At 43.3% G+C, this 20000-nt stretch overlaps 1 protein-coding gene across 1 annotated transcript in view; it reads left to right on the forward strand.

Annotated features, from left to right (window-relative positions):
- fat2 (FAT atypical cadherin 2) overlaps window positions 1–20000 on the forward strand; it is a 232208-nt gene that overhangs the window by 105754 nt on the left and 106454 nt on the right. Inside the window, exons 10-12 of the mRNA XM_061976515.2 lie at window positions 1592–1802; window positions 8944–12602; window positions 12677–13073. Of these exons, the coding sequence (XP_061832499.1) occupies window positions 1592–1802; window positions 8944–12602; window positions 12677–13073 (4267 nt within the window). The remainder of the gene's footprint in view (window positions 1–1591; window positions 1803–8943; window positions 12603–12676; window positions 13074–20000) is intronic.

A 20000-nucleotide genomic window follows, 5' to 3' on the forward strand; every position in this document is an offset into this window, starting at 1 on the left:
CATTCAGGGTACTTCATGAACTACTGCACTCATGTGTGATGCTGCATTCAGGGTCCTTCATGAACTACTGCACTCATGTGTGATGCTGCATTCAGGGTACTTCATGAACTACTGCACTCATGTGTGATGCTGCATTCAGGGTACTTCATGAACTACTGCACTCATGTGTGATGCTGCATTCAGGGTACTTCATGAACTACTGCACTCATGTGCGATGCTGCATTCAGGGTACTTCATTAACTACTGCACTCATGTGCGATGCTGCATTCAGGGTACTTCATTAACTACTGCACTCATGTGTGATGCTGCATTCAGGGTACTTCATGAACTACTGCACTCATGTGTGATGCTGCATTCAGGGTACTTCATTAACTACTGCACTCATGTGTGATGCTGCATTCGGGGTACTTCATGAACTACTGCACTCATGTGTGATGCTGCATTCAGGGTACTTCATGAACTACTGCACTCATGTGTGATGCTGCATTCAGGGTACTTCATTAACTACTGCACTCATGTGTGATGCTGCATTCAGGGTACTTCATTAACAACTGCACTCATGTGTGATGCTGCATTCAGGGTACTTCATTAACTACTGCACTCATGTGTGATGCTGCATTCAGGGTACTTCATGAACTACGGCACTCATGTGTGATGCTGCATTCAGGGTACTTCATTAACTACTGCACTCATGTGTGATGCTGCATTCAGGGTACTTCATGAACTACTGCACTCATGTGTGATGCTGCATTCAGGGTACTTCATGAACTACTGCACTCATGTGTGATGCTGCATTCAGGGTACTTCATGAACTACTGCACTCATGTGTGATGCTGCATTCAGGGTACTTCATGAACTACTGCACTCATGTGTGATGCTGCATTCAGGGTACTTCATGAACTACTGCACTCATGTGTGATGCTGCATTCAGGGTACTTCATTAACTACTGCACTCATGTGTGATGCTGCATTCAGGGTCCTTCATGAACTACTGCACTCATGTGTGATGCTGCATTCAGGGTACTTCATGAACTACTGCACTCATGTGTGATGCTGCATTCAGGGTACTTCATGAACTACTGCACTCATGTGTGATGCTGCATTCAGGGTACTTCATGAACTACTGCACTCATGTGTGATGCTGCATTCAGGGTACTTCATTAACTACTGCACTCGTGTGTGATGCTGCATTCAGGGTCCTTCATTAACTACTGCACTCATGTGTGATGCTGCATTCAGGGTACTTCATGAACTACTGCACTCATGTGTGATGCTGCATTCAGGGTACTTCATTAACTACTGCACTCATGTGTGATGCTGCATTCAGGGTACTTCATGAACTACTGCACTCATGTGTGATGCTGCATTCAGGGTACTTCATTAACTACTGCACTCATGTGTGATGCTGCATTCAGGGTACTTCATTAACTACTGCACTTATGTGTGATGCTGCATTCAGGGTACTTCATTAACTACTGCACTTATGTGTGATGCTGCATTCAGGGTACTTCATGAACTACGGCACTCATGTGTGATGCTGCATTCAGGGTACTTCATTAACTACTGCACTCATGTGTGATGCTGCATTCAGGTGCGTGACCAGGAGATGCCCGTGAAACGGAACTTTGTGAAGGTGATCGTTCACGTGGAGGACTGTAACGACCACGCGCCCGCCTTCCTCAGCCCCCGCTACCCGGCCACCATCTCCAACCTGGCCCCGGCGGGTTCCGAGGTGGTACGGGTCAAGGCCTTGGACGGCGACGCGGGCAGCAACGCCGCCGTCACGTACTCGCTGCATTCAGGTGAGGAGAAAGCTCTCCTTTTTTTGTTCCATTGTTTTATTTGCGGCCCGCGCTGAACACGGCAGAGAGAAATCTGGAGCTTGGCAGGGATTTGTCTATCATCCCTCCGACGCCGCTGATCGCCTGCGAGCAGAGCAGAGCACGCCACATGATCACGACTCCCGCGGAAGCTTACCGTCGGCCCGTGTGATTTATGTGTCATCCGTCTCCGCTCCGTTTCTTGTTGGCGCTGCAGTTGCTCCCAAAGCAATGAAAGGAGAGAAAAAAAAGAGCGCGGAAGAAAGAGCCGTCATTTTCCTTTTTTTCTTCATCCTCTAAATTAACCATCAGCAATTTATGCAACAAAAATTTCAAAGAAAAACAAGCAATTATTAGGAATCCCCCGTTTCAGAAGTAAAGAGTCCTTTAGTTCTTATACATATCAGTGGTGTCCAAACCTTTGGACCCGGAGCCCACATAGGGCGAAACAAATTAGGCCGGGGGCTGCATGTAACCATAAAGTAACTAACTATATATATATATATTAGAGATGCGCGGTTTGCGGACTCAACCGCGGAGTCCGCGGATTATCCGCGGGTCGGGCGGTTGAAATAAAAAAAAAATTGATTTTATCCGCGGGTCGGGTCGGGCGGTTGAAATTAAAAAAAATTTGATTTTATCCGCGGGTCGGGTCGGGCGGTTGAAATAAAAAAAAATTAGATTTTATCCGCGGGTCGGGTCGGGCGGTTGAAATAAAAAAAAATTAGATTTTATCGTCGGGTCGGGCGGTTGAAATAAAAAAAAATTTGATTTTATCCGCGGGTCGGGTCGGGCGGTTGAAATAAAAAAAAATTAGATTTTATCGTCGGGTCGGGCGGTTGAAATAAAAAAAAAATTGATTTTATCCGCGGGTCGGGTCGGGCGGTTGAAATTAAAAAAAATTAGATTTTATCCGCGGGTCGGGTCGGGCGGTTGAAATAAAAAAAAATTAGATTTTATCCGCGGGTCGGGTCGGGCGGTTGAAATTAAAAAAAATTAGATTTTATCCGCGGGTCGGGTCGGGCGGTTGAAATAAAAAAAAATTTGATTTTATCCGCGGGTCGGGTCGGGCAGTTGAAATTAAAAAAAATTAGATTTTATCGTCGGGTCGGGCGGTTGAAATAAAAAAAAAAATTTGATTTTATCCGCGGGTCGGGTCGGGCGGTTGAAATAAAAAAAAATTAGATTTTATCCGCGGGTCGGGTCGGGCAGTTGAAATAAAAAAAAATTAGATTTTATCCGCGGGTCGGGTCGGGCGGTTGAAATAAAAAAAAAAATTGATTTTATCCGCGGGTCGGGTCGGGCGGTTGAAATAAAAAAAAATTAGATTTTATCCGCAGGTCGGGTCGGGCGGTTGAAATAAAAAAAAAATTGATTTTATCCGCGGGTCGGGTCGGGCGGTTGAAATAAAAAAAAAATTGATTTTATCCGCGGGTCGGGTCGGGCGGTTGAAATAAAAAAAAATTAGATTTTATCCGCGGGTCGGGTCGGGCAGTTGAAATAAAAAAAAATTAGATTTTATCCGCGGGTCGGGTCGGGCGGTTAAAAAAAAAAAAAAAAAGATTTTATCCGCGGGTCGGGTCGGGCGGTTGAAATAAAAAAAAATTAGATTTTATCCGCGGGTCGGGTCGGGCGGTTGAAATAAAAAAAAAAATTGATTTTATCCGCGGGTCGGGTCGGACGGTTGAAATAAAAAAAAATTAGATTTTATCCGCGGGTCGGGTCGGGCGGTTGAAATAAAAAAAAATTAGATTTTATCCGCGGGTCGGGTCGGGCGGTTGAAATAAAAAAAAATTAGATTTTATCGTCGGGTCGGGCGGTTGAAAAAAAAAAAAAATTTGATTTTATCCGCGGGTCGGGTCGGGCGGTTGAAATAAAAAAAAAATTGATTTTATCCGCGGGTCGGGTCGGGCGGTTGAAATAAAAAAAAATTAGATTTTATCCGCGGGTCGGGTCGGGCGGTTGAAATAAAAAAAAATTAGATTTTATCCGCGGGTCGGGTCGGGCGGTTGAAATAAAAAAAAATTAGATTTTATCCGCGGGTCGGGTCGGGCGGTTGAAATAAAAAAAAATTTGATTTTATCGTCGGGTCGGGCGGTTGAAATAAATAAAAAAAATTGATTTTATCCGCGGGTCGGGTCGGGCGGTTGAAATAAAAAAAAATTAGATTTTATCCGCGGGTCGGGTCGGGCGGTTGAAATAAAAAAAAATTAGATTTTATCCGCGGGTCGGGTCGGGCGGTTGAAAAAAAAAAAAAATTGATTTTATCCCCGGGTCGGGCAGTTGAAATGAAAAAAAAATTACATTTTATCCGCGGGTCGGGTCGGGCGGTTGAAATAAAAAAAAAACTGATTTTATCCGCGGGTCGGGTCGGGCGGTTGAAATAAAAAAAAATTAGATTTTATCCGCGGGTCGGGTCGGGCGGTTGAAATAAAAAAAAATTTGATTTCATCGTCGGGTCGGGCGGTTGAAATAAAAAAAAAATTGATTTTATCCGCGGGTCGGGTCGGGCGGTTGAAATAAAAAAAAAATTGATTTTATCCGCGGGTCGGGTCGGGCGGTTGAAAAAAAAACATTGGTTTTATCTGCGGGTCGGGTCGGGCGGTTGAAATAAAAAAAAATTAGATTTTATCCGCGGGTCGGGTCGGGCGGTTGAAATAAAAAAAAAAATTGATTTTATCCGCGGGTCGGGTCGGGCGGTTGAAATTAAAAAAAAATTAGATTTTATCCGCGGGTCGGGTCGGGCGGTTGAAATAAAAAAAAAACTGATTTTATCCGCGGGTCGGGTCGGGCGGTTGAAATTAAAAAAAATTAGATTTTATCCGCGGGTCGGGTCGGGCGGTTGAAATAAAAAAAAATTAGATTTTATCGTCGGGTCGGGCGGTTGAAATAAAAAAAAAAGTATTTTATCCGCGGGTCGGGTCGGGCGGTTGAAATAAAAAAAAATTAGATTTTATCCGCGGGTCGGGTCGGGCGGTTGAAATAAAAAAAAATTAGATTTTATCCGCGGGTCGGGTTGGGCGGTTGAAAAAAAAACATTGGTTTTATCTGCGGGTCGGGTCGGGCGGTTGAAATAAAAAAAAATTAGATTTTATCCACGGGTCGGGTCGGGCGGTTGAAATAAAAAAAAATTAGATTTTATCCGCGGGTTGGGTCGGGCGGTTGAAATAAAAAAAAAATTGATTTTATCCGCGGGTCGGGTCGGGCGGTTGAAATAAAAAAATTTTTTTTTTTAAATAGATTCAGGCGGGTGGCAGTTAAACCAATTGGGAAATATATATACATAGTTAAATGTTGTTACCCACATACGAAAAACGAGCAGGCACCTGCAGCATATGCCACAACAGAAGAAGAAGAAAAAAAGAGATGGACACTTTTACGGAGCGGAGAAGGGACGCCTCGCCGGGGTCCGGGACCGAGGCCCCTTCCCCCGAGAGGGGGAAGGGGCCGTAGCTGAGGTGATCCGCGAGAAGGGCCCGACGCACGTCCAGGGTCACCACCGCGCCCACCGCACCGACACCCCGCCTCGTCCGCCTTCGCTGCGGCCGGCGTCACGCGCAGTAGGTAAGCAGCTTACCTGCCCGCCACCCCCGTAGCCGGGGGCGCGTAACAGGGGTCACTCCGCGCGCAGTGCGCTCACGAAAGGGGTGGGGCTCACCCTGGTGAGCCGAGTGGGCCACTTTTGGTAAGCAGAACTGGCGCTGCGGGATGAACCAAACGCCGGGTTAAGGCGCCCGATGCCGACGCTCATCAGACCCCAGAAAAGGTGTTGGTTGATATAGACAGCAGGACGGTGGCCATGGAAGTCGGAACCCGCTAAGGAGTGTGTAACAACCCACCTGCCGAATCAACTAGCCCTGAAAATGGATGGCGCTGGAGCGTCGGGCCCATACCCGGCCGTCGCCTGCAGCGAGAGCCGCGAGGGCTAGGCCGCGACGAGTAGGATGGCCGCCGTGGTGCGCACTGAAGCCTCGGTCGCGAGCCCGGGTGGAGCCGCCGCGGGTGCGAGGGACATCACACCTCCACGCGCTTGGAGGTGCGCTCAGCGCGGCTCCCAGATGATTGCGCACTGGTGTGCGTCTGGGCCGTGACAGCGTGGCACGCATTGAATGTCTGTGCTGCATTGGATCAGTCTCCTTTCTTTAACAGGCAAAAGCTTTATAACCTCACTAATGCCTTGCATCGTCTATATTAGATATATAACAACGGGCGGGTGCGGGCGGGTGCGGTTCTGATTAAATGTTAGTTCGGGTGGATGCGGATGGTTGACGACTTTTGTGATACGGTTGCGGATGAAATAATTGCCTATCCGCGCATCTCTAATATATATATATATATATATAGACTTAGAGTTAGACAGTAGCTCAGTTACAATGATGGAAAGTGTAAGGATGGAAAGGACAATGCAGGTATAAATAGACTAATATAGCGATAAAAAATCTAACATATATACGAATATATACATAATATGTGTACAGAATAATATGTATACAGATATATTATGTCTATAACATATATACAATATATACCAATGACCATGTACAATATTACAGTATCAGTGTTTCCCACACATTCATTTATTTGTGGCGGCCCGCCACGAAAGAATTACGTCCGCCACAAATGGATTTTTCGGCTTTTGACTCGCTCGACCGCTCATAAAAGCAATGGGACTGTCTGTGAATGTTGCTTGTAGTTACAACTCCGGTGCAGTAGGTGGCGGTAGCATTGTAACTCCGCCAATAGCACTTAATTCACCTGGTGGGCCAGAAGAAGAAGAAGAAGAGGGACGGACGGACGGGATCAAAATACGAGGGTAATATAGGTTATAAGTAGATAGGTTATAGCTGCATCGCTCGCAGCTCGTCATATATTTAACGTTAATCCACGATTTCACCGAGCGTTTTACTGACGGGGGGGGTAAAGGAGACGGATTCTAGGGGCCCATGATGGAGGGGGGCCCAGAGAGGCCCCTAATTATGATGAAATTATAATATAGAAAAATAATGACACTAAGTTATTAACTAACATATAATCACATATGTTTTATTTTCCATGTCCTGGTAACAATACCTTTATTTGTTTTGGAAGCATCAACCCCTGCAGGGCCCTCCCTCCTCCCCCTCTATTTACGTAAAATGATTCAGTCCGACTGGATCAGCTGCAGGTAGCGCACCTGCGATTTGTCACAGACAGCGGCAAAGCAGAGGAGACAGCAGTATGCCTCAAAAATCAGGCAGCCAAAAAAGAAAGGAAAAGAAAATAAGAGAGAAGGAGTTGAAGGGTCGACAATATGTCACCTAATATTTCCAAAAAAAAAGGTGGGTTTGTTAGTTGTGGTGGAAAGTTATGCATATTAACTTTGTCCCTGTCTGTGGTAATAAGCTAGCTCAAGAAAACTCTGGATTTTTACATTTTACTGCTATATTAGTTAAATAATCAATCCAGTCAAACATTTATCAAGCTGTTCTTATTCAATAAGAGTTTATTTCCAATTTAAGAATTAGTGGTGCAGCAAATAAATGACTCAAAATGAATTCCATTGTATTCAGAGTGCTCAGTTCTTCCCCTGCTGTACATGTCAACTGTGATGCTGTTCTTCTTTTAAAAATATGGTAATGATAGTCAAAAATACCATTAAAATGCATAACTGTATGTAAAATAGCATCAAAAAATGTTGTCGCTGTGTTGGGGGCCCTGTAAAGATTATTTTCATGGGGCCCAAAATCCCTAGCGGCGCCCCTGATGAACACACATGGACTGAAGCTAAATTGTCCACTGTCCACTGCAGCACGTGAATGCAATGAAAATAATAAAATCTGAGCCAAGCAGCTGTTAAAATGTTGTCCAGGTTAATGTTTTGGCCATTAAAGGCCCTTCATTTCAAGATTTCAACTGTGATCGGGCTTTAAACATGTGGCTGACCTGTTCAGATGGGTGTAACTGCTACTGGTCAAATAATGTGAAATAGCATTTAATTTTACATGTATGCAATGCCATTTAAATGTAATTATAGATAATAATAATAATAATAATAATAATAAATACTGTGTAGTGTTGTAAGTAGTCAACAGGAAGGATTTTAGTAAGATATAAGCCATGAGCACTACACAGCCAGAAAAAAACCTAGGCAGGACAAGTAAAAATATTGGGGAAAGTAGATTTGAGAAGTCGGGCAAGTAGAAAAAAACCTTAACGTTGAACCCTGCATGTGTTGAGCTGCTGGTTAGACGGCACTGTACATAGAGCGCTTCTGCTCGTTAGTAATACATTCTAATGTTGGATGTTCACTCCTTCACACAGATGAGTATAGAAAAATATTTTCAACGGCCGAAAAGGGCTGGACTTGGAGAGGAGGTAGGCCTACAGTCCGGACCACAGGTGCGACCTGTTCAGCAGCAGCAGGAGGAGGAGGAGGAGGTTGACTGACTGACTGTGGCAGGACACCTCTGCCTCTGTTTCACTTCATGTTGCTGGTAAATAATATGGTTGTAGTAGTAGGCTAAAGTTAAATTATTTAGTATTCACTAATTAAAGGGGCAGAGCTTTAAGAGACATTTTAGCTTTTATATTTTATAAGATATATTTTTTGTAAGAACCACAATTAATAAATATATTTCAGTGAATCACTAATTGTTCAAATCTGTATATAAATATGTACATAAAATGTTGTAATTATATTCCAACTCCGCGTTCTTCTTGGTCATCGCCGCTGCCGCCGCCACCCCCCGCCCTCCGACCACACCACCACAAATAGATGCCTGTCCTGTGGGAAACACTGAGTATATACAGTATATGTGACAGCAGAAGCATAAAATAGAGAGTAGATCCAGCAGGAAATAGAAAATAGACATTATAAAGAAAGAGAAGTAGCTAACATGTCAGGTGTCAGGTAATAGGCAGATATCATCTATTGCTGTATGGCGAGTGATTATACAGCTGGATGGAGTGTGGAATGAAGGAGTTCTTGAATCGCATATTTATATATATATATATATATATATATACATCTACAGCAAGGGAACATGAAGCTCCAGGAAGTAGACTAAAGCGAGGACTCAAGCTTTTGTGAATGTCTGAAACTGATCCTTTCTACGTTTGAGTAATTACTTTATTCTCTCCGCAGGAAACATCAACAACATGTTCTCCATAGATCAAGTGCTCGGCTCCATCACTGTTTCCAAACCCGAGGAACTCCAGCATCAGGACCAGTACCACCTCACGGTCAAGGCGACCGACCAGGGCTTTCCCCAGCGTAGTGACATCTGCTCCGTCCACGTCAACATCCGCATCTCGGACCACACCCCGCCCGCCTTCTCCACAGACGAATATTTGGCCGAGGTCAGCGAGCTGAGCAGTTTGGGGACGTCGGTCCTCACCATCTCTGCCTCCAGCCCGGCCACGGTTCACTATGGGATAGAAAGTGGGGATCCAGACGGAACGTTCCATATCAACAAATACACGGGCTTGATATCCATTCAAGAGCACCTGGATTTTGAAACATGCTCCTCCTACAAGCTCAAAGTTTCTGCTTCCACCAGCTTTGGTGCCTCGTCCATGACCGTGGTTTATGTCTACGTGTTAGACGAGAACGACAACGCTCCCATTTTTGGGCAGAAAGAGTATGTGGGTCAGATAAGTGAGGCAGCACATGTCAATAGCATGGTTCTAGGGGACGTCAACACCCCTCTGGTCATTCAGGCTTCTGATGTCGACCAAGATGAAAATGCCTTGCTCGTCTATCAGATCGTGGAAGCAGAGGCCGCGGAAGTGTTCAAGATAGACGCTAGCACGGGTACCATCTCACTGATTGCCCCGCTCGACTTTGAAAGCCAGGCAGAGTATCACTTCAGCGTGCGGGCCAAGGACTCGGGGGAGCCATCGCTGAACGCAGCGGAGCCCGTCAAGGTCACGGTGCGCGTCCTGAACCTGAATGACTGCCCGCCACAATTCGCCAGCGCCATCTATGAGCAATCCATCATCTCCCCGCCTGTCCGGGATACAGAGGTGCTGCGCGTCACGGCCCATGACGCCGACTCTTCAGTGTCGTACAGCATTACTGAAGGGAATCTGAACAACGCTTTTACCATCCACCCCGCCACCGGAGTCATCTCCGTGAGCAATGTGTCCGGTTTTCAACACTCTTACCAGCTGCTTGTCCGAGCCTCTGATGGCCTCCAGAGAGACTCAGCCACTGTCCGGGTGAATGTAACCAACGTGACCGAAAGCGGTCTTGGTTTTGAGCAAAAAATGTACTCGGCAAGTGTTTCGGAAAATCTAAACACGGTGAAAACATTAGCTGCCCTCAAACCCATCGGTTGTTCTTTCAACGAGCCTCTGCTGTACTCCGTTTTGAACCCCTCGGGGAGGTTTGCAATCTCCCGCACTTCCGGCATCGTGGAAACCACCGGTGTGCCCTTTGACCGGGAGGACAAAGACGTTTATGACCTTGTGGTGATGCTACAAGACATGAGAGATACTCCAAGAACAGCCACCACCTTGGTCAAGGTATTCATCGACGACGTCAACGACAACTCGCCTCAGTTCCTCAACCTGCCCTTCTCAATGATGATATCTGAAGATGCAGAACCAGGGGACGTTCTGTATCAGGCAACTGCCATCGACCGAGATCTGGGTGAAAACGGATCCATTGTGTACTCACTGGAGGAGGACTACGACCTCTTCAGGATTGATCCAGACATAGGTGATATTTCCCTCCAAAGACCTCTTGATTTTGAAGTGCTGAGTAAGTACGTCTTGACGGTCCTGGCCTTAGACGAAGGGGATCCGAGTCACAAGACTGAGGCACAGCTCAGTGTTCAAGTGAGGAACAGAACCAACCCAGTTTTCCAAACTCTTTTGTACCCGCTGAAAGTGCCTGAAAACGTTCCTCCGTTCACCACCATCTTACACGTGCAGGCCAGAAACCCTGAAGGCTATCGACTGATTTACAACCTGGTGGAGGAAAACGCCTCAAAGCACTTCCATATCGATTTCAAAACAGGCGCTCTGACTGTTAGCAACACGCTGGACTACGAAAGCCAGACAATGCACGTGCTGACAGTGCGAGCTACCGATTCTGTGACCGGAGCGTTTTCCGAGGCTTCCATCGAGGTAGAAGTTGAAGATGTGAACGACAACGCCCCCTTCTTCTCAGAGCCAAAGTACAGCGCCAGCATTGCGGAGGGCCTTCCTGTCGGCTCCTCAGTTCTGCAGCTTTCAGCCTCTGACTTGGACTCTGGCCGAAATAAAGACCTGACTTTCCAGATAGTGAGACTAGAAGGGCGTGAAACTGATTATTTTGGCGTAGACCGTCACAGCGGACTGATTTTCACAAAACAGGTGCTAGACCATGAAAGCACCAGTCACTTCCAATTGAAAGTCAAGGTTGTCGACAACGGGACGCTCCCCCTCAGCGGCGAGACAAATGTCTTTGTAAATGTCACCGACGTGAACGACAATCCCCCGCATTTCGTGAGCTCTCATTTTGAAGCCACACTCGATGAAACGGCAAAGTGCGGCCACATTGTCATCAAAATCCAAGCGTCCGATCCGGATGTCAGTGACGCCAATCACCTCAGATACAAAATCCTCGCAGGAAATGTAGGCCGCTACTTCCGTATAAACGAATCCTCCGGGATAATCTCCTTCGCCAACGTCTGCAGGAAAAACCTGGACGCCTACTATAACCTGACCGTGGCGGTGTCTGACGGCGTGTTTCAGAAGAGCGCACCGGTCAACATTGACATGATAAACAGCAACAGACACAGTCCTTACTTCAAACAAAACCTCTACGAGGCCGAGCTGGCGGAGAACGCTGAAGTCGGCACACGCGTGATCCGCCTGGCTGCCATCGACCCCGACGACGGGGCTTACGGCAGCGTGGACTACACCATCATCAACAAGCTGGCAGATGAGAAGTTTGCCATTGACGACAACGGTCAGATCGTCACGACACAGCCGCTAGACCGAGAAAACCCCGAGCAGAGAGTCATAGCTATTAAAGTGATGGCCAAAGACGGAGGCGGTAAAGTCGCCTTTTGCACGGTCAAGATCATTCTCACTGACGATAACGACAACGTGCCGCAGTTCAAAGCGTCCGAGTACCAAGTTTCTATTCAGTCCACCGTCAACAAAGGCTCGCCGGTCATTCAGATTATGGCTTACGACGCGGACAACGGCAAGAACGCCGACATCACCTACACCGTGGATGAGGCGACCGAAGACATCATCGAGATCAACCCTTTCACCGGCATCGTCAGCGTCAAAGAGAGCCTGGTCGGCATGGAGAACAAGATCTTCAACTTTAAAGTGAAGGCTCGCGACGGCAACCTGCCGTTCTACAACTCCACCGTCCCCGTTCAGGTCAAGGTGCTCCCTCCCGAAGTCCCGCTCCCAAAATTCTCAGAGCCCCTCTACAGTTTCTCAGCCGCCGAGGACAGTCCCGTCGGGACAGAGATCGGCTCTGTAAGAGCCAAGTCGGACACGCCGCTCATTTACAGCCTGGTCAACGGCAACACGGTGGAAAGCAACAAGGACAAAGTGTTCAGCTTGGACAAAGAAAGTGGAACTCTGCTTCTGCAGAAACACATGGACCACGAAAGGACCAAATGGTACCAGATAGATGTGCTGGCACAGGGCAACCACAACGGCACCGACGTGGCGTCGCTGGTGTCGGTCAGCATCCAGGTTCAGGATGTCAACGACAACCAGCCGGTGTTCGATGCTAACCCTTACAGGGCCTACTTGGCTGAGAACATGCCGACTGGAACCACCGTCATTCAGGTACGAAGATACCCAACTCACCACAACCGAGGTTTTCTACCATGTCAAACTTTCTAACTTTCTTCGGAGAATAGGTGACTGCCAATGACCCGGACACCGACACCAACGGTCTGGTGACCTACAGCCTGGAGCGTCTGCCTGACGACACCACCACCAACATCACCCAAGTCTTCTCCATCGACGGCGACACCGGCTGGATTGTGACGGTGCAGGAGGCCGACTGCGAGGCTTCGAGGGTCTACCGCTTCCACGTGCTCGCCAGCGACCACGGCGGCGACGCCAAGCTCTCGTCCAGCGTCCTGGTGGAAGTGACGGTGACGGACGAGAACGACAACCCGCCCAGGTTCTCCCGGGACACGTACCGCGGCTCGGTGGTGGAGAACGGCCGTCCCGGGGAGGTGATCGTCTCCATGACGACCACGGACGCGGACGTTTCGCTGGAGAACCGCCTGGTGACGTGTTACATCACAGGTGGGTGTGTCTACCTCATACATATTCATGAACCCGGTGGCCTCTTCATTAGGTACACAATCTGCTGAGATCTGATACCAGAGCTGTATCAGCTCTATAAGACCATTTCTGTTCAATGAAGTGGAACTAAAAAGTGATCCTTTTTGAGAGAATGTTTTCATGCTGAAATGATTTAAAAAGGGGAATAAGCGGTAGAAAATGGATGGATGGATGGATATTCGTTGATGTCGAAAATGAGGGATGCTCCGATCAATCAGCCACCAATCAGTATCGGTTGATTTCTGTGAACAATTATGTGATTGGCTGACAATAAACAACTTTTTCCACACAAAAAAAACAACGGCAAAAATACTAAATATGCAATATATATCTCGCCCAAAAATGTTCAAAGTGGACAGCTTGATGCCAATTAATTGGAACCCCAAAGAGATCAATAAAAAAACATGGATTTGGACTCACTCCACATTTTTGAACAATGAGTTTTTAAAAAAAAATCCCACTAAAATGCTTAGGGTGTTAAAACGGCCCCCACTCATAAAAGTGTAAAAATAAGTCACCAAAATTGTCAGGCTTGGACGGAGGAAGGGACTCAGATGCAGAGAGGTGATTCCAAATAAAGCTTTTATTTTGAAAAAACTCTTTAAGCCTCCAGAGCCGAGTAAATTCAAATACTATGAAATACAAAAATACTATCGACAAAATGTTCCAAAAGGGAAAAACCGAAAATCACTCCAAAAAGGAGGAAATACAAAAATAAGGACGATATAATTAGCACCGTATCTGTTATCAAAATACTTTAACAAAAAAAACGCTCCAACAGGAGGAAGAAAATAAAGACTATAAAACTTAACTACTCTAATCAATGAAAACAAAAAATCAGTCAACAAACTTTGAGGAAAAAATCTTTAAGGAAAAATTATAACTCACCACTGCGGTAGAAAAAGGTATAATAACAAAAGTTGCTCTGAGGGAGGAAAAAAGTGAATTCAAAATTACAGCGTGGGATATTCTGGGAGCAAGGACGTAGACGTGGGACAAGGCAAGGCATGGACATGAACAGGGACATGGAACACAAGACAGGCACGAAAGCTCGAGACAATCTGGCACAGAACAAGGGGAGGCATGGGCTTATATGGAACATGAGGGTAATGGGAAACAGGTGGAAACAATCAAGGGTCAGGAATGACGTCAGACTGGTGACACAAGAGGAAGGACCCGTGATCTGAAACAAGAGGAGTTGCTTTTCAAAATAAAACATGTAAATCACAAGACAGAAAAAACCAAGACAAGACTTCCCTCACCGCAGTGTGACAAAAATGTATTTGGATACTTTTCGATACTTTCCTAAATAAAGGGGAACACAAAAAATGTCATTATTGTCTTTATTGTAACAAAAAATCTTAGGGTAAATGTACTGATCCTTTTTGAGAGAATGTTTTCATGCTGAAATGGTTTGAAAAGGGTTAATAAATGAAAAAAAAAGACATTATTTTCAACAGTTGGCCAGAAAATGTCGAAAATGAGGGATGCTCCGATCAATCAGCCACCAATCAGTATCGGTTGATTTCTGTGAACAATTATGTGATTGGCTGACAATAAACAACTTTTTCCACAAAAAACAAAAAACAAAGTTTTTTACGGCAAAAATACTAAATATGCAATATATACCTCGCCCAAAAATGTTCAAAGTGGACAGTTTGATGCCAAGTAATTGGAACCCCAAAGAGATCAATAAAAAAAACATGGATTTGGACTCACTCCACATTTTTGAAGAATGAGTTTAAAAAAAAAAATCCCACTAAAATGCTTAGGGTGTTAAAACGGCCCCCACTCATAAAAGTGTAAAAATAAGTCACCTGTCATGACTTGATCTTGGGTGTTTGCTTTTCCGGGATGCAACGGAAAGTTGGCACGGGCGAGACGGGAATGAAGGTACATGATTTATTTTAATATATCAAAAAAAGTGCAAACGAAAAGCTCGCACAGTGGCGGAGAATAAACTATGAAACCAAAAGACTATAAACATGGAACAAAAACTTACTTGGCTTGGACAAAAATAGTTGCATGAAGAATGGACATGGAAAGAATGGACAGAGCATAAATGTGGTGAGGTCGTCAGAACAACAAACTGAAAAGAATGAACTTAAATACTACGGACATGATTAACGAAAACAGGTGCGTGACTCAAAACGTGAAACAGGTGCGTGACGTGACAGGTGAAAACTAATGGCTGCTATGGTGACAAACAAGAGTGCACAATGAGTCCAAACGTGGAACAGGTGAAACTAATGGGGTAATCATGGAAACAAGACAAGGGAGTGAAAAGACAGAAACTAAAGAGTCCAATAACTAAACAAAACATGACTTAAAACAAAACATGATTACACAGACATGACATCACCAAAATGTATTTGGATACTTTTAGATACTTTCCTAAATAAAGGGGAACACAAAAAATGTCATTATTGTCTTTATTGTAACAAAAAATCTTAGGGTACATGTACTGATCCTTTTTGAGAGAATGTTTTCATGCTGAAATGATTTGAAAAGGGTTAATAAATGAAAAAAAAAGACATTATTTTCAACAGATATATTCGTTGGCCAGAAAATGTCGAAAATGAGGGATGCTCCGATCAATCAGCCACCAATCAGTATCGGTTGATTTCTGTGAACAATTATGTGATTGGCTGACAATAAACAACTTTTTCCACACAAAAAAACCAACGGCAAAAATACTAAATATGCAATATATACCTCGCCCAAAAATGTTCAAAGTGGACAGCTTGATGCCAATTAATTGGAACCCCAAAGAGATCAATAAAAAAACATGGATTTGGACTTTGAACAATGAGTTTTTAAAAAAAATCCCACTAAAATGCTTAGGGTGTTAAAACGGCCCCCACTCATAAAAGTGTAAAAATAAGTCACCAAAATTGTCAGGCTTGGACGGAGGAAGGGACTCAGATGCAGAGAGGTGATTCCAAATAAAGCTTTTATTTTGAAAAAACTCTTTAAGCCTCCAGAGCCGAGTAAATTCAAATACTATGAAATACAAAAATACTATCGACAAAATGTTCCAAAAGGGAAAAACCGAAAATCACTCCAAAAAGGAGGAAATACAAAAATAAGGACGATATAATTAGCACCGTATCTGTTATCAAAATACTTTAACAAAAAAAACGCTCCAACAGGAAGAAGAAAATAAAGACTATAAAACTTAACTACTCTAATCAATGAAAACAAAAAATCAGTCAACAAACTTTGAGGAAAAAATCTTTAAGGAAAAATTATAACTCACCACTGCGGTAGAAAAAGGTATAATAACAAAAGTCGCTCTGAGGGAGGAAAAAAAGTGAATTCAAAATTACAGCGTGGGATATTCTGGGAGCAAGGACGTAGACGTGGGACAAGGCAAGGCATGGACATGAACAGGGACATGGAACACAAGACAGGCACGAAAGCTCGAGACAATCTGGCACAGAACAAGGGGAGGCATGGGCTTATATGGAACATGAGGGTAATGGGAAACAGGTGGAAACAATCAAGGGTCAGGAATGACGTCAGACTGGTGACACAAGAGGAAGGACCCGTGATCTGAAACAAGAGGAGTTGCTTTTCAAAATAAAACATGTAAATCACAAGACAGAAAAAACCAAGACAAGACTTCCCTCACCGCGGTGTGACAAAAATGTATTTGGATACTTTTAGATACTTTCCTAAATAAAGGGGAACACAAAAAATGTCATTATTGTCTTTATTGTAACAAAAAATCTTAGGGTACATGTACTGATCCTTTTTGAGAGAATGTTTTCATGCTGAAATGATTTGAAAAGGGTTAATAAATGAAAAAAAAATACATTATTTTCAACAGTTGGCCAGAAAATGTCGAAAATGAGGGATGCTCCGATCAATCAGCCACCAATCAGTATCGCTTGATTTCTGAGAACAATTATGTGATTGGCTGACAATAAACAACTTTTTCCACAAAAAAACCCCAACGTTTTTTACGGCAAAAATACTAAATATGCAATATATACCTCGCCCAAAAATGTTCAAAGTGGACAGTTTGATGTCAATTAATTGGAACCCCAAAGAGATCAATAAAAAAACATGGATTTGGACTCACTCCACATTTTTGAACAATGAGTTTAAAAAAAAAATCCCACTAAAATGCTTAGGGTGTTAAAACGGCCCCCACTCATAAAAGTGTAAAAATAAGTCACCTGTCATGACTTGATCTTGGGTGTTTGCTTTTCCGGGATGCAACGGAAAGTTGGCACGGGCGAGACGGGAATGAAGGTACATGATTTATTTTAATATATCAAAAAAAGTGCAGACGAAAAGCGCGCACAGTGGCGGAGAATAAACTATGAAACCAAAAAGACTATAAACATGGAACAAAAACTTACTTGGCTTGGACAAAAATAGTTGCATGAAGAATGGACATGGAAAGAATGGACAGAGCATAAATGTGGTGAGGTCGTCAGAACAACAAACTGAAAAGAATGAACTTAAATACTACAGACATGATTAACGAAAACAGGTGCGTGACTCAAAACGTGAAACAGGTGCGTGACGTGACAGGTGAAAACTAATGGCTGCTATGGTGACAAACAAGAGTGCACAATGAGTCCAAACGTGGAACAGGTGAAACTAATGGGGTAATCATGGAAACAAGACAAGGGAGTGAAAAGACAGAAACTAAAGAGTCCAATAACTAAACAAAACATGACTTAAAACAAAACATGATTACACAGACATGACATCACCAAAATGTATTTGGATACTTTTAGATACTTTCCTAAATAAAGGGGAACACAAAAAATGTCATTATTGTCTTTATTGTAACAACAAATCTTAGGGTAAATGTACATGTACTGATCCTTTTTGAGAGAATGTTTTCATGCTGAAATGGTTTGAAAAACAACAAATGAAAAAAATTTGTTGACCAGAAAATGTCAAATTCAATTTTTTCAATGTCGAAAATGAGGGATGTTCCGATCAATATCGGTTGATTTCCGTGAAAAATTATGTTTGGCTGACAATAAACGACATTTTCCACACACAAATTTTTTTTTTTATGGCAAAATATGTAATATATACCCCCTCCCCCTAAAATATGTTTTTTGATGCCGAGTAATTGGAACCCCAAAGAGATCAATAATTGATAACAACAGAGATTTGGACTCATTCCACATTTTTTGAACAATGACAGTTTTTGAAAAATAATAAATTCCCACTAAAATTCTCAGGGTGTTAAAACGGCCCCCACTCATAAAAGTGTACAAATAAATCACACGTTATTTTTTTTTTACTGGCAACAAAATGTATTTGGATACTTTTCTAAATAAAGGGGAACACAAAAAATGTCATTATTGTCTTTATTGTAACAACAAATGTTAGTGTACATGAAACATATGTTTATTATTGTCATTTAGTCCTTAAATAAAATAGTGACAACTTGTCTTTTAGTAGTAAGTAAACAAACAAATACTCCTAATTAGTCTATGCAGTAACATATTGTGTCATTTATGCACCTATTATTTTGTACACATTATGAGGGACAAACTGTAAAAAATGGATTATTAATCTACTTGTTCATTTACTGTTATTTTCTGTTTTAACATGTTCTATCTACACTTCTGTTCAAATGTAATAATCACTTATTCTTCTCTTCTTTGATACTTGACATTAGTTTTGGATGATACCACACATTTAGGTATGGATGTGATACCAAGTAGTTACAGGATCATACATTGGTCATATTCAAAGTCCTCATGTGTCCATGGACATATTTACTGACTTTATAAACATAAACATTTATCATTGTGATGATAAAAAATATAGATGTAATCATAGTAGTATCGACTAGATACGCTCTTGTACTTGGTATCATTACAGTGGATGTCAGGTGTAGATCCACCCATTGGCGTTTGTTTACATTGTGACGTCGGTGAGCTATTGTATCCTCCTACGGTGTGTAGTGAAGCATGTTTAGCTAGCCCTCGTCCTCCAGTGATAATGATACTTGTAGGAAACTTACTTTACTGTCTTAAAGCACCTCTTCCTGAGGGTGTTTCAGTGTTATAACTTCACCTAAAGGTCTTTACTTTTTTTTACACCAAAATGCGTCCATTCTCCCATTCTCCATTTTGGTCAAAATATGTAGAATATGCATCAAAAACCTTCTGATTGGACACATTGACAGCCAGTGAGATGTTGTTTTTTTTCATGTGAACCTATTTTAATGAACTCTCTTAGTTTAATTGGAGTTTGTCTTAACGCTGAAGTAGTGAAATTGTGCATTTCCACCAGGACCTTGGGCTCCAAACATGTGCTTTTTGGATTAATTGAAATCTGGATGCATTATTCAACAGACAAATGAAGGCCTTGGATGTTGTTTGAGGAGCCAAGGAAAATGTTAACACATTCTTCCTGCCTTAAGTGGAGTGTGAATTTGTAAAGAAGTCCTGGTGTAATCTTGCTGGAACTTAAAGGAACACTGCAACACCCGGAGGAACGTCAACAAAATAATACAACGTCTTTGACGACGTGTTCAGGCCAGCAACACGAGAGTCTTCTCCAATTGTTCCCCCCCAAAAAAGGTCATTTATATTCTAATAAAAGGTTTTTGCTTTAAGGAAGTAGACCTGATATCAGGTCTCTTTAATTGAGCAGCAAATTTACATGAATAATAAATGTTGGCAAGTCAAACAACTGGAGAGCGCCTCTGTGCTGCTGCAATATTTACATCCAAACTTGTTTATATATTTATTTATTTTTAATGTACAAGTGTTGGACTGGAGGAGGATAAACATTTTACACAGCGAGTAAGAAAAAGCAGGAGCAGACAAAAAGGCTAAGCTACCTTGAAACAAGGGAAGGAATAAGTGCTTAGTAAAGTGCAGGAAATACGCGGATAATTAG

Source organism: Nerophis lumbriciformis, linkage group LG16 (genome assembly GCF_033978685.3).
Source record: "Nerophis lumbriciformis linkage group LG16, RoL_Nlum_v2.1, whole genome shotgun sequence".
Lineage (NCBI taxonomy): Eukaryota > Metazoa > Chordata > Actinopteri > Syngnathiformes > Syngnathidae > Nerophis > Nerophis lumbriciformis.